Source organism: Lepidochelys kempii, chromosome 6 (assembly GCF_965140265.1).
Source record: "Lepidochelys kempii isolate rLepKem1 chromosome 6, rLepKem1.hap2, whole genome shotgun sequence".
NCBI classification, from domain to species: Eukaryota; Metazoa; Chordata; order Testudines; family Cheloniidae; genus Lepidochelys; species Lepidochelys kempii.
This window is the reverse complement of record NC_133261.1, coordinates 46,494,327-46,509,751: the sequence shown is the minus strand read 5'-3', so window position 1 is coordinate 46,509,751 and position 15,425 is coordinate 46,494,327. Positions and strand designations below refer to the sequence as shown.

Sequence of the window (15,425 nt, the reverse complement as noted above, 5' to 3'; positions counted from 1 at the left end):
CTGACAAAAAGATGGTTTGTTTGAAAAATTCCCACCTAGCTGCAGTCTGAATTTACCCACCTCCTGGAGTTACATTTAACTTAAATCACAACAAACACAAGACTCAATCAGTGCTTCCTTCTGTTCCTATGGTTTTTCTTTTCATGCCTTGGCCCTTAGTTCTGCCATGAAAGCAACTCTTGTCCCATTTACAGTCAGGAGTTGAAGCTAATGAGACCCACTTAATTTGGTTGCCGGGGTGAGTCAACAGAAGGGCTGTGTATCTCTAGGCACCTGACAACCTGTCAAGGAAAAACATTTTAAAAGCCAGCTGTGCTGGTTACTTACCTACTAAAATTCAGGCCACATTTGTTTGTGAGGAATACACCTCTCTGTGGTGAGTGCACTTCTCAGCATTTTAAGATTTCTTTTTTGTGGTTTAAAAACCTTCCCCCCACCCCTTCAATTTTTCTGATCCAACCACATAAAAAAATTCACACTTCTTTACACTGAGCAAAGACCACAGAATTAATCTAAATAATACAGCCAAGGGTAACAGTGCTGGCTGGGATTTTTAAAGAAGTCAGAGGGATTTAATAGCTGAATTCTCATTGAAAGTCAATGGGAGTTGGTACTTAATTCCCTCAGCCTCTTTAAATATCCTACCTGCTCGTAAGAAATAAGAGTGCATATAATTCCTTACTGTGGACCAAAAGTCTAAGCTTTCTGGATGTGACCATGCAAAGTTACCCCTTCCATGGGTTTCTTTTAATGAAATATTCTTTGAAATGAGAGACTCTCTTTTAAATTGTGTGGTACGACAGATCTGGGAAGAAGTAAATCTGTGTCTTTATTGAGGCAGGGTGTTTCAGGGTTAAGGTATAGGAGATTTGGGTTCTGTTCCTGGCTCTGCCAATGAGCTGCTGTGTGGCTTTGGACAAACCACTCATGCACTGATTTTCCCATCTGTAAATATACTATAAAATATAAAACTAAAATATAAATATTAAAACTAAATATAAAATATAAAACTATAAAATATCTGCATCTTTAGGCACCTAAATACCATTAAAATCTGGTCCAGAATTACTAAGTGATAGAGACAACAATAATCATCATTCATTCCCAGGGAAGGCGAATGTGACTACTCCTATTTTACTGATTTTCCCATCTGTAAAATAGGAGTAGTCACATTCACCTTCCCTGGGAATGAATGATGATTATTGTTGTCTCTATCACTTAGTAATTCTGGATCAGATTTTAATGGTATTTAGGTGCCTAAAGATGCAGATATTTTATAGTCCCTTCTTATCTTTTTGCCTTTTCATGTTCAATTAGGGGAAAAGGGGTCACCACGCTAAATACTTCAAAAGGTGTAAAATATTCTCAATATAAATACTGTTCACAGCAGGTCCATAACTAAGTACAGATCAAATGAATGTACTTCCTATACAGATATGTCATCCTATAGTCCACACAGTCATATTTTTATTTACTTGTGTTGTGTTGTGTAACATGTTGGCAATGCCTCAGGCAGTATTGTAGGTAATTTGTATTCATAGGTTACAATTTAAAAACTGTCTTCTGGTAATTTTAAATGCTTCTTTTTAGAAATACAAACCTCCAAGAAACACACAGAAAAAGGAATGTGAGGGGAGGAGGTGTAAGGGAAAACATAAGAATGGCCAGACTGGGTCAGACCAAAGGTCCATCTAGGGAGGAAAAACCTTAGAAGATTTCTATTTAGCCTTTACTGTATTACAGTGGGGGAGAACTAAATTCTCAGTGTGTGCACAAAACAACATAAGAAAAATAGCCAGTTGAAAGGCAGTCAGTGAGGGAAATGTAAACAACTTTGCCAAGGGGAAAAGACCAAATGGCACCCCAGGCAAGGAGCATCTTCGGCACTTCTCCCCCCATTTGTTAAACTTTTGAATACCTTATTTTTTTTTATTGCAAAAAAATTTATTTATTTTATTTATTTATTTTATTCATTTTTGTAGCCTATTTCACGTCTTTGATGCACAATTTGCATGCATGATTTATCCCTGTCATTTAAGAGATTCTACAAAGGTCCAGAACATTCTAGGAGGTTAGTGAAAAATGAATCCACATACAGAATACCTGACGCATTTTATTTCAAACATTCTATTTTCCCTTTTGTCGCTAACAACAAAAACAGCACCCCAAGCCCAGCACCCCAGGCAATCGCCTTGGGTTGCCTGCCCCTAAATCTGGCCCTTCCCCCAAGTTACACTCATGGAGAGTTTCCTTCACACGTGAAGCTCTCACCCATCACTTCCACAAAACTGACTTATTGTTTCCTAGGAGAGTGCCTCTTTGGGATCAAGAAAAGGAGTACTTGTGGCACCTTAGAGACTAACCAATTTATTTGAGCATGAGCTTTCGTGAGCTACAGCTCACTTCATCGGATGCATGCCGTGGAAACTGTAGCAGACTTTATATATACACAGAGAATATGAAAAAATACCTCCTCCCACCCCACTGTCCAGCTGGTAATAGCGTATCTAAAGTGATCATCAGGTGGGCATTTCCTGGATTTGTGCTGGAAATGGCCCACCTGATGATCACTTTAGATAAGCTATTACCAGCTGGACAGTGGGGTGGGAGGAGGTATTTTTTCATATTCTCTGTGTATATATAAAGTCTGCTACAGTTTCCACGGCATGCATCCGATGAAGTGAGCTGTAGCTCACGAAAGCTCATGCTCAAATAAATTGGTTAGTCTCTAAGGTGCCACAAGTACTCCTTTTCTTTTTGCGAATACAGACTAACACGACTGTTACTCTGAAATCTTTGGGATCAGGATCCATTGCAGAGGAAACAGCTGGGAATGGGTGGCCCAACTTTGGCTATGGACATCTTTCTACCTGCCTTGTAGGTTGCTAAGAGAAAATGATACAACATCAGGGTTTATTATCTGTCCTGTGAAGGTGGGATCCTCCTGCTAAAGGGGACTTCCAGTGCAGATATGAACATGGAGTTTCCCAGGTGCCTCCACTCCAATAGAGATGCACTGCTATGGAGGAGGGTTATGGGGCGAGAGCTCTGCAGAAGAACAGTATCCCACTGATTCCTTGGGATCCATGAGGTTTGGAGGTAGTTCCAGCAGTCTGTTTCTAGGGGGGAAAGCAGGAAGTGGGGCAGGATTCCCAAAATGATGAGAGGGGATCTTTACTACGGAAACTTTTTGGAGACCTACTGAATTTGCAGGATTTAATGTGAGAGGTGTTGACCCAGCCCTTTGTGCTGACCTGTTGAGAACAGTGTGTGTGTTGAGCTGCTAACATTTCTCATTTCTTGCCTCACTTGGGTGTTGCCCATGGCTACCCATTGGAATACAATATATAGCTTTGTAGAAACATTGTTGATAGTTTTTTTAACATTGAAAAGTATAGATACAGTATGCATTGCACTGGCTGATGTATAAGAAAATAACCTAATGAAATTTCCCTGAAGGGTTAGCAATATTTAGAGGTATGTAACATTTGTTAAGCCATTTCTGCCCTGTTATCTCCATCACATGCACTCTTTGACAGTACAATCCCCGATAGACAGCATCTGCACAGCTCGTCAATTTCCTGAAGATCATTAATACATAAAAATGCAGGTCCTTAGTATAAATTATGCAAGCTCTATATTAGCCTAGTATGGTACTTAAAAAACAAAAAACCCAAGATCCATTAGAAACTACTTTAGATTTTTCATAAGGCTCCTTAATGTCCCACACTAAATAAAATATGAATCTCAGTGGGCTGCAGTGTAATAATGGGGACAGGGAATTGAAATAAAAATAGTGAAAAAGAATTCTGTTCAGTTCTTACTGTAATGTGTTTGAGGAATTCATCATGGTAAGGTCATTCAAGAGAAATGAGCTAAAAAGGTAGGAACAGATCCTCAGCTGATATAAACCGGTGTAACCCCATTTGTCACAGTTATACTGATTTACTCCAGCTCAGGATCTGGCTGATTGTATTCTTAATTCAAGAGGGAAGAATTTAAAGAGAGCAAAAATAATTTTCAAAGCTAGGCAGCTACTCACCCAGTGGAGAATCTGCAAAGGTAAATACCCTTGCCTATCGACTATAGCATAATATCAGCAAAAAGAAAGAATATAGAAAAAAAGTTACAGTGTAGGAATATTACTAGGCTAGTTGAAATTTAATTTTATTAATGTTTTAATCAATTTTCATTTCGGTAAATAAAAAGTGAGATTTAAAACTGCTATGGTAGAAAAGAAGGTTGAATGGTAGAAGTGAAATGAGGGGACTCAGCATTTAATGTTTCAGACTTTCTGCCAATTTTAAATTAAACAATTTTACAATGAAAAGAATCTTTAAATCTTGACTTTAGGGTTCAATGGTGGGATACTAGGCCAGACCCTCAGCTGCTGTAAATTGCCTTAGTTCCACTGAAGTTAGTGCTCAGTCATGCTGATTTATACTAGATGAGGATCTGGTCCCTTGTCTTTTCTCATCATATTGAGATTAAATAAATGTCTTTCAGCTTAATTCATATAGTGTTTTGAAAGTTTACAATGTGCAGTTCTGTCTCTGTGAATTAATATTTTAATGCAAAAACCACAGGCCTTCTGAATTTTAGAAGAGAAGATGCTACTGTACCGTTCTACATTTATCTTGGCTTCATATTTATATGTGGCCTGACTAACATCTTGAAGATCATATCTAGTAAAAAATAAAACCAACAGGTTAAAATATTTAAAGGATTCCTCAATATTTTACTACCTCTCAATAGTAAAACCATGTTCTTTTCTCAGAACAAAAGCCTGAAAAACAAACTCCTGTCGGGAAACAAGCTTTGTGGTATTCATGCAGAAGAGGTGAGTAGAGTTTCTTACTGTTCTAATCCTAACACACGCAGAGAGACAGAAAGAGAATGTTGAGGATTGCCATAAAGAATTTCACACAGAGACTCTGGGCTAGATAATGTAGACTTCATGTGTAGCTACAGCTAGTGTTCAAAGAGGCCATGCATCTAAAATCTCTTCTCATTTGCTCCCATGACAAAACCATACATCAGGAAACAAAATACAGTCTCCATTTTTAGACAAAGTAAATCCATACGTTTAGATTTGAGGTCATTGGGGGAGATTGTCTGCCGAATCCCAGGATCAAAAGCCTTGATTTTCTCCATTGGTCCCAATACTAAAAAGTAGAAATAATAACTCCATTGTCTGAGTAATTTTGAATAAAGAATTCTAAATAAAGCACTGGAGAAATAATTTTTAATGTTAAAATAGTGTATGATTTAAAAATCTATGCATGGCATTTTACCAAATATAGAATAAGAAGTGGTGCCTCTGCCAAAGAGCTGGCAATCTCATACAGACAATATAAAAGCCCTGATTCTTCAAATACTTAAGCATGTGAGTATTTTTAGTCATATGAACGGTCATGCTAGCTACTAGTGGTTGCTATTGAAGTGAGTAAAGTTATGCACTTATTCGAGTAGTTCCCGGTAGTCATCAGGAGTACTCAGATGAGTTACTATTGATTCCCACCATTCTCAAATAGGAATCAAGCCCCAGTGATGTAAATCAGGAGTAACTTCAGTGAAGTCAAACTGGAGAAGCATAAAAATAGAGAAGAGTCATCAACAATAGCGTACTCTAGGGAACAATTATGCATTGCCAAGAAGATAGGCAAGATGATCTAAGAATAAAACTTTTCTCTCTCAGTCTAATGAGTCTGCAGAAGTCAATGCATGTTGCTAGAACACCACAGTATTATCACACTTGAATCAAGTACATTTTAATTCAGAAACAGATTTGAAAACTTGTATTTTCAAAGTTATACAGCCAGATACATAATCTAAATAACTGATTTCCATTGATTTCAATTGAGCTACACTGCGGGAGATCTAGCCCATCATATCTAAGAAATTTGCAGCAGTCAGAAGCAATAGATTCTTTTCTCTCACTTTGCTCAAGCTACATCATAGTATCTTTCTGGTTTACTCTACAGTATTTGGTTTCAAATGTATTTTTCTCTCCCTTTGTACTACTGAATTGTTGAAGTCCTGGCCTAAAAATATGACAGTGTTATTTTTTTCTCTCTTGCTAATTTTGCTCAGGGTTCATCACATCTTGAATTTTTAGTATTATTTAACTTTATTTTTTTCTATTAGTTTTGCATCTTATTGAATTACATTAGAATATTCGCAACATAACTATGTATAAACCAGTACTGATATCTACATTTAAATGGAAAACACGGAATTTGACATTCCAGTGTTTGATATGAAATCAGGTTTCAGAGTAACAGCCGTGTTAGTCTGTATTCGCAAAAAGAAAAGGAGTACTTGTGGCACCTTAGAGACTAACCAATTTATTTGAGCATGAGCTTTCGTGAGCTACAGCTCACTACTGTAGCTCACGAAAGCTCATGCTCAAATAAATTGGTTAGTCTCTAAGGTGCCACAAGTACTCCTTTTCTTGATATGAAATCAGTGTCAATCAGTATATTGCCAGTAAATCTTGTCTTTATCCTGGGAGTTTGAAGTGGTCAGAATCAGAACTGCTTGCAACCTCTCTCTAAAAATTCTCATTGACGTATCTCTCAAGTTTTAAAAAGACCTCTCTATCTCAATATGTGTTTACATGAGAGACCAGATTAGCTGAGGTGAAATTCTCATCAAAATGCACAGCAGGAGAATCATTGTGAATCATACTCATGGATGTTAAGAAAGCTAACTGTAACACTGCTCCTTGTGGACCAGCTGGTGTCTTCCTGCTTCTGGAGACACAGAAGAACCTAAAGTGCTGAGAATTGTATTGGTTCCACCTCACAAGGGAGGGTTAGGGATTACAGGCAGCAAAAGCATGCCAGACTTCCCTTTGCATACCGGGGGCTCTACTTTCTCTATGACACCCTAAGGAGGGAGGGAGGCATGGCAGACCATTCTGAAGGAGGGCTGAGGCAGTGGCCTGCAATCCAGAACAACAGGCCTAATTCTCTGTATAGGATGATCACAGTTGAGAGCAGTAGAGATTCCATTCATTTCTATGGCTCAAACCAGAAGATTGTAGGAGATTTAATCCCCACATACTCTCACATTATTTTCAAATTGATGCACAATTAGAAATAGAATTAAATTTGGAGGCAGTTTATATTTTAGTGCATCTAATGAAATACACCACTTATTTTTATGGTGCCAAGTTCTGAGGTCCTTTACCTAGTAAATTGCCTTCAAATCAATTCTGAAATTGATTTGTGTAAAAGCTAAGTAAGGAATTTAGGATTTAACCCATGAACAAACTACTAATTTATTAGCCCAACAATATGTGACCTAACTGGCTGCACTAAGTGAAAAGCACTTATTAACATACAGTACAGTATGAGAATCAATGGAACTCTTGTAGTACACAGTACAATTCATAGTACAGTGTAGTGTAGTATGCCTTGTCATCAGGGAATTTCAAAGAATTGAACTCTGGATTATACAAAGAGCCTGTGGTAGCAGATTGTGAATGTGCTTTACTTTTCAAGTGCCAGAACATTAAGCTTTGTAGGTAGCCTTTATGAATTACGTGTTAAACCTGGCCAGCACAGCTAGGATGAGATGCTGCCCAGTTGGTGATTTGGTGCTCTACTCTAGCCAGGATTCAATGGGGTAAAACAGGGAAATGCATATTGTTTTCTTCTATTCTGAATAGGAGGAGTAATATGCAGAATGAAGCATACATACTAGGTGGATGCTGGTGTGTCACTCCCTCTGCTAGTAGATCAAAACCCCTTTAGGCTGCGGTGTGTGGAATGGCATGGTAGTAGGTTGCCCTTTCTTTTTCTCCTTTAAATGCTACTTGGAAATCCTGCTCTGCTGACTGCAAAGGGAGCAGGAAAGGTAGAAATTCTCTGTGTCCTTCTTGCACCAGCACAGCAGAAGGCAGAATCCTACCTTACATCCATAAACTGTTACAGGGTGGACACATCCCCCCAGTGTCAGATGTTTGAACTTAGTGGAATTACACTAGGGATGAAATTAGCTCTAGGGATATTAATTTTACCAGCTAGTTGTGCAATTAGCAAATGGATGATACTAACATAAGTATAAACTTATTTATTTTGCTGTAGCTGTTCTCTAAGAATCATTGGGACTTTTACACTAAAAGCTAGCACAGCATCAACAGTCTAGTGTTGAATAAAAAGCTGCCACTATCATCAGGATTGAAAGGTGGGTGTGCGGCACCATCTCAGAATGTTAGTCAGTTACAGATATGACAGAGAGCCACAGGGATACAGTGCTGCTAGTAACAATTATAAAACCAGACATAATTTTTTCTACTAGCATGATCAGGAAAAAGCTGGTAAATGTGGTCTTAGACATCAGCTGGTAAGACATGACAAAAGATCTCTTTGCTAACAAATGGTTTCAGAGTAACAGCCCTGTTAGTCTGTATTCGCAAAAAGAAAAGGAGTACTTGTGGCACCTTAGAGACTAACCAATTTATTTGAGCATAAGCTTTCGTGAGCTACAGCTCACTTCATCAGATGCATACTGTGGAAAATACAGGAGATCTTTTTATACACACAAAGCATGAAAAAATGGGTGTTTACCACTACAAAAGGTTTTCTCTCCCCCCACCCACTCTCCTGCTGGTAATAGCTTATCTAAAGTGATCACTCTCCTTACAATGTGTATGATAATCAAGGTGGGCCATTTCCAGCACAAATCCAGGTTTTCTCCCCACCCCTCCGCACACCCCCCCCACACAAACCCACTCTCCTGTTGGTATGTGTGTGGGGGGGGAAGAAAACCTGGATTTGTGCTGGAAATGGCCCACCTTGATTATCATACACATTGTAAGGAGAGTGATCACTTTAGATAAGCTATTACCAACAGGAGAGTGGGTTTGTTTGGGCGGGACCTGGATTTGTGCTGGAAATGGCCCACCTTTATTATCATACACATTGTAAGGAGAGTGATCACTTTACATAAGCTATTACCAGCAGGAGAGTGGGGTGAGGGGAGAGAAAACCTTTTGTAGTGATAAACACCCATTTTTTCATGATTTGTGTGTATAAAAAGATCTTCTGTATTTTCCACGGTATGCATCCGATGAAGTAAACTGTAGCTCACGAAAGCTTATGCTCAAATAAATTGGTTAGTCTCTAAGGTGCCACAAGTACTCCTTTTCTTTTTGTTAACAAATGCCAGTGTTGATCAGTGGCGAAGCCAGCAAGGGATCCTATGTAAGCTGTACAGCTGGCAAGAGGCATTTTCCCTTTGAAGGTTGATTTCAACCTCTCTGGAACACTGGGCCAAAGGTTTTAAATTCCTTTTCAAAGTGTAGCCTCCAGCTTGACTTACAATATAATACCTCACACCTGTCTGGCATCTTTCTTAGGATAATTCAGTGTGGAATAGCAACCATATTTTCATATATATAATATAAAGTTACTATTGATGTGTTCATTTGACCTCCATGGTTTGTTATTGGGGTCCAAACCCTTAAACAGTTAGCTACTAGCGACTGGAAAAAGCTGCAAACCCCCTACCCCTGAGCTACTGAGTGTGAGAATTTTCTAAAGGAGTGAATTTTAGACTTTCCTATAGGTCAGTGGCAGCTGTATATATCATAGAGATTACATACTTTTTTTAGGACCAAATACTGATTCCATTAAGGTCAGTCGCAGTGTTGCCATTGTTTTAATTGGATCAAGATTTGACCCGTAAGATTGAAGTGTACTAATGGTTGTATCTGGTAGTCCACAGAGCCATAATGACTTTTCCTTAGAATAGAGCCTTGGCACATTCTGTTCTCCAAAATAAACATAGAGGCCATAAGGGGAAAAAGAAATGTGGAATAGAAAGATAGCTCAGAAGGTAGAGGTGAAATATGCTAATCTCGGCTGTTTGATTGACCAAGGTTTCAGGTGAACCTTTTCTTCAGTTTCACTTTGTGAGTGGTCTTCAAACTCTGAGTTTCATGTTGCGTTATAGGCCTGAATGAACTTGTAAACTGAAAGCAAAAGCAAAGCTGCAAGGTTTTACCTGGTTTCTCTTCATAACCATGTGAAACCAATTAAAAATTAAAAAAAAAATGACACATTTATTTAGAAAACTGCAGTGGTCCAAGTTAGCTTAGAACTTTAAAATGTCTATTCAAAAAGTTTTGAGCCTTAGGATTTTTTTTCATATATCCATAGATTAGAGGCCAGAAGGGACCATTGGGATTAGCTGGTCTTACCTCCCGCCTAAGACAAGCTGTAGAATTTCACCCAGTGATTCCTTCATCTAGCTCAACAACTTGTCACAAAATTATAACGTGTCTTTTCGAAAGACCTGCAATCAGGGGCTATGTCTGCCCTGCACACCTTACCGCGGCGTACCACTACAGCCGTGCCGTCGTACGGCACTCAGTAGAGCTGCTCTTTGTCGCCGGGAGAGAGAGCTCTCCCACCAACCAAATAAAACCACCCCCAATGGGAGAGCAGTTCCCACGGATGAAACGCTGTCCATGCCAGTGCTTTTCGTGGTTGAAACTTCTGTCATTCAGGGAGGTGGTTTTTGCATATCCCTGAGCGACAAATTTTTTTAATGGTGAAAGCTCAGTGTAGACATGTCCTGACTTAAAACGTCCCAGTTATGGGGAATGTGCCAACTCCTTTGATAAGTCATTCTCAAGGTTGATGTCCCTTTTCAATGGACTTGGGATGAGTTTTGAATTTCATTCCACTAAACTCTAAATATCAGAGACCGTCCAATACCATGAAGATGTCATTAAACATGCAAATTGATGGGGGTACGGAGGGTGTTAAAAACCTCACCACAACAATTAAAAACTCAAAAACAGCTGGCAGTGAAGTACTTCGATCTTTACAATAATATCTAATTTGAACACCCTTTGGGATTATTACAATTGTGAAGCCAGAAAATACTTTATTTGGGCTGGCTGCTCAGATAAAGGGGAGGAAAATATCAGTAGATAAAGGAACTCAGTATAGTTCAGATTCTGCTTTTTAAAAACTTTTTAAAAATATATAAGAAAAGTAGACTAAATGGATTTGAAATTAGTTTATTAACAAATATTTTTCTTAAAATTAAAAACAAAACAAAAACCTTTCTGGGCCAGATCCTCAGAGAACATAAATCAGCATAGCTTTGTTGACTTTACACTAGCTCTCTATACGATCTGTACAATGTGAGTCACAAAAAGTACAAATAAACACATAATAGTAGAAATCATTAAACACTTCTGAAGATTCTCACCCATGCTGCCTTCATTTATGCTTAGCTGTGAACATTTAATAAAATCTTGTGTCCGAAATGGATGAGTTAAACTAACTGTATGTAACAATGTGATAGCTTGTGAATGTATTTTAATTGGAGGTCACTTTTTAACTCTTCCTTGGGTCCCGTAATTGGTTTAGACATACTGTCCTTGCAAAGAATGTATATACATGCATTCAAAAGAAAAGAAAGAGAGAGAGAGAAAAAAACTTGACTTTTTGATTTTGCTTCACTTTTTTTTTTATTGTCAGAATTGTCAGAATTTAAATTGTCAGAATTTGCTGTCATCTCCTCCACAGGTTCTCAAATGGAAATGATTTTAAAGATTAATTTATTATCTTCCACTTGCAGTCAAAAAAGATCCAAGCCCAGCTGAAGGAGTTTCGCTATGGGAAAAAGGATTTGATTTTTAAGGTGAGTTTATATTTCTAGAGCTGGCTAAGGTATTTACTTACAGTCCATATAACATTACAATCATCCAGTAGGATGATTACTGCCTTTATTACTGGAGAACTGAGAAATCATTTCTCTGTCAACATAATGAAAGAAGCTCAATACTCTGAATCACAGACATCATTCCCATAATGTGCTCTCTGAAATCCCCTCTACTTCAGTGTTGAAGAGACAATGCACGGTATTACAATGCTTCCTGTGGCAAAGATAGAGGTGATTTCAAAGCTTCAAAAATTCTGTTATCTTCATCATTATTTAAAATTAAAGTGGAAAAAATATTTAGCTTATGATTATTTACATTAAAGTGCCTACATAGACCAATGTCCCAGCCAGTAGTTTGCCAGTGACCCAAATCTCTCCCATTGTTCCACAGATTCCTGTGAAGGGCTTTTTTATCTTTCTAATTGAGCAATAGAGCATTTTACGGCTGCCTGGTGGTTTCTGTTTGATTAGCAGTCCTCCATGCTAAAGCTGTGTAGGGTAACATTTAAAGAAAAGCATTCTAATATTTGTGACAAGTAGACTGAATAATTTGTAACAAACATGGAAAATAAAATGTTATCCTGTAGGCATCTGGCTTTTATCCATCTACATACCCCTCTGCTGAAATTTCTTTTCTGCAACTTCCTGAAAACAAAATGAAGTATCTATTAGGGATGTGCAAACCAAATTTAGGTTCAGTCTAATTCACATAAATACCCCAAAGTTTTGATACACAGCTGAAACATATCCAAATTCCTCTTTGTAAAATCAGGCAGATAATATTATGAGAACAGGATGTCTCATGGAATTTTGCATACTTCCTACTTCTGGTCTTTGCTGGAACCTAGAAGATGAGGGAGCAGAATTAGTGGTAGGCCCTAGGCATGAAAAGCCTTATCTGAATTTTCACTAACTTTAGGCAGTTTCACAAGAAATTTGAGGAATTTTCTCTAAGCTAGCTCCAGGGTTTTAGTTTGGAGCTAGAAAGATGATAGCTAATGAGGTAAAATCAACTCCACGTCAGTTCAGGTTCAGTTTTGATTTTAGGTGAAAAATTTAAGATGGGAAAGGAAGATATTATCGAAAACTGGTTAGGGGGAAAGGCTTATTTTATTTGCCTGCAGCAGGAAGGCTCAACTCTGACTTCTAGGGGGTGACCATGATGACGCTAGGGGAGAGAGAACACTTCAGTCTATACTCATTCAAATCGCCAAGAAGGGTGCCAGTTGTGGTGGTTGGTTGGTTGGTCTGGTTTGGTTTTTTGCATGGCCAACACTCCATTGGCCACCAGAAACTTGTTCTCCCATTTATTTCAAAAGGCCACAGGATAAACAGTAACCATTATCATCACTGAATTTCTGTTCTGCTTGCAGCTGTAAAAAATAAATATGGCAGCTATGTCTCCTCTAATTCTCCAGTGAATCAGCTCATAATGTTTAATATAACCTGACTCTGCAACAGCATCTTATCAGTTGCAGTAAATAAAATCTAAAGTAATAATAATACTCGCACTTACAATCCACTTTATATTTTCAAACCACTTGACAAATATGCACAAATCAATCTTCATAGCCTCCTTTAAAGGCACAAAAGTACAATTAATTATCACCATTTGACAGGTGGGCAAAGTGAGACAAAGGTTAAATGACTTGCTCAAGGCTATAGAGGCAGTCAGTGTGTCAGTTGGGATTTGAATTCCAGTTCCTGGCTCTCAGCCCAGTGTTCAATCCACTAGAGCATGCTGCATGGAGAGTATTGAGACTATTATTTTTAAAAGAAGCAAACTGTAATTTTCCATGTGTTGAAACAAGAAAAACTAAGAGCATTTAGTGACAAATTTCAGCAGAGGCCTCTTATTTTATAGCCCCACTTGTACAGCAAATTACCTCACAAAGACAGCTACAGTTTCTCTGAGTCCATTTTAATTATACTAGTAGCCCTAAAACCCTGACTCAGCAAAGCACTGTAAGCATGTGGTTAAGGGACTGAAGTTTAAGTACTTTGCTGAATCAAGGTCTATGTTTGTTTCAGGCATTTCTAACTTTTTTTTTTCAGGCTGCTTCTTGATATATTGATGAGAAAAAATCAGATATTTTAATTAATTAAAATAAAGAAAAAAATAATTGATTGTGTGTGTGGGAAAAATACAAAATGTAAATGTAGGCCTGATATAAATTCAGGATAGTGAAAAAGATCATTCAGTAATTGCACTCATGTCAGAAATATAAAGGGAAGGAAGGGTAACCACCTTTCTGTATACAATGCTATAAAATCCCTCCAGGCCAGAGGCAACATCCTGTTACCTGTAAAGGGTTAAGAAGCTCAGCTAACCTGGCTGGCACGTGACCCAAAGGACCAATAAGGGGACAAGATACTTTCAAATCTTGTAGGGGGAAGGCTTTTGTTTTGTGCTCTTTGTTTATGTGGTTGTTCTCTCTTGGGACGGAGAGAGGCCAGACAGAAATCAATCTTCTCCAACCCATCCTAATCCAAGTCTCCAATATTGCAACCAGTATAGGCAAGGAGGATTAGTTTATCTTTTGTTTTGTGTGAATTTTCCCTGTGTTAAGAGGGAGGTTTATTTCTGTTTTCTGTAACTTTAAGGTTTTGCCCAGAGGGGGATCCTCTGTGTTTTGAATCTGAATACCCTGTAAAGTATTTTCCATCCTGATTTTACAGAGATGATTTTTACCTTTCTTTTTTTTTTTTTTAAATAAAACCCTTCTTTTAAGAACCTGACTGATTTTTCCATTGTTCCAAGATCCAGGGGTTTGGGTCTTTGATGATTTTGTAACAAATTGATTAGGATATTATTCTCAAGCCTCCCCAGGAAAGGGGATATGTAGGGGTTGTGGGGATATTTTTGGGGAAGACATCTCCAAGTGGTCTCTTTCCCTGTTCTTTGTTTAAAACACTTGGTGGTGGCAGCATACTGTTCAAGAACAAGGCAAAGTTTGTACCTTGGAGAAGTTTTTAACCTAAGCTGGTAAGAATAAGCTTAGGGGGTCTTTCATGCAGGTCCCCAGATCTGTACCCTAGAGTTCAGAGTGGGGAAGGAACCCTGACAACTCATTACGCGGTTTTATACAGATCCTTTATTATTTCTCAATCTTTTTCTTTATCAGTGATTTCAACTGTAATTTGTACAAAATATGAATACTTATTTGAGTGTGTTTTCAGTTTGTTTTTGTGATGTGTTTAAATGGTTCTGCATTATAGTTTCAGAAGTGCATATTTCATGTATTGTCTATCCATTGTAGTACTTTTCATTTAAGATTCCAAGGTAAAATAACAATTGTTTCTCCATATAATAGGAAAGTAAAGCTAGTGATCTGACAAGCTAATTATGTGTCAAAAGCTTTGGAAAGTAAAGATAAAATAACGAGGAGAAAGGGAATTTTAAAATGTTATTGGCTGAGATAATGAAAGAGGTTTATAGAATTACATGACACATCCACTGGAATACATGTAATTAAATCCCCTAGACTGCCTTGATAATCTCTATTGGTGCATTTTAATTCTTTTAAGTGGCTTCTGTGATTAGGAAGAGTTCTAGGTATAAAGTCCTGAAAATAGAGGTTTTCTACATATGCAGTTGCTATATCCTGTGCAATAGCGGCATAAGCTTTGTTTGCCAGCATAATTCAAACTTCTATAGTACAAGGTGGGGAGCCCCATTTCCATAACTATGTAGTCCCTGATTTATCTGCTGAGACCACTGAAAAGTTCAGTTTGTG

General features: G+C 38.0%; 1 protein-coding gene across 2 annotated transcripts in view; it reads left to right on the top strand.

Annotated features, from left to right (window-relative positions):
* LUZP2 (leucine zipper protein 2) overlaps window positions 1–15,425 on the top strand; it is a 332,586-nt gene that overhangs the window by 207,391 nt on the left and 109,770 nt on the right. Inside the window, exons 6-7 of one of the 2 annotated variants that reach the window (XM_073347815.1) lie at window positions 4,778–4,840; window positions 11,605–11,667. The exons of the other annotated variant lie outside the window; for it this stretch is intronic. Of the exons in view, the coding sequence (XP_073203916.1) occupies window positions 4,778–4,840; window positions 11,605–11,667 (126 nt within the window). The remainder of the gene's footprint in view (window positions 1–4,777; window positions 4,841–11,604; window positions 11,668–15,425) is intronic. 2 annotated transcript variants of the gene reach the window in all.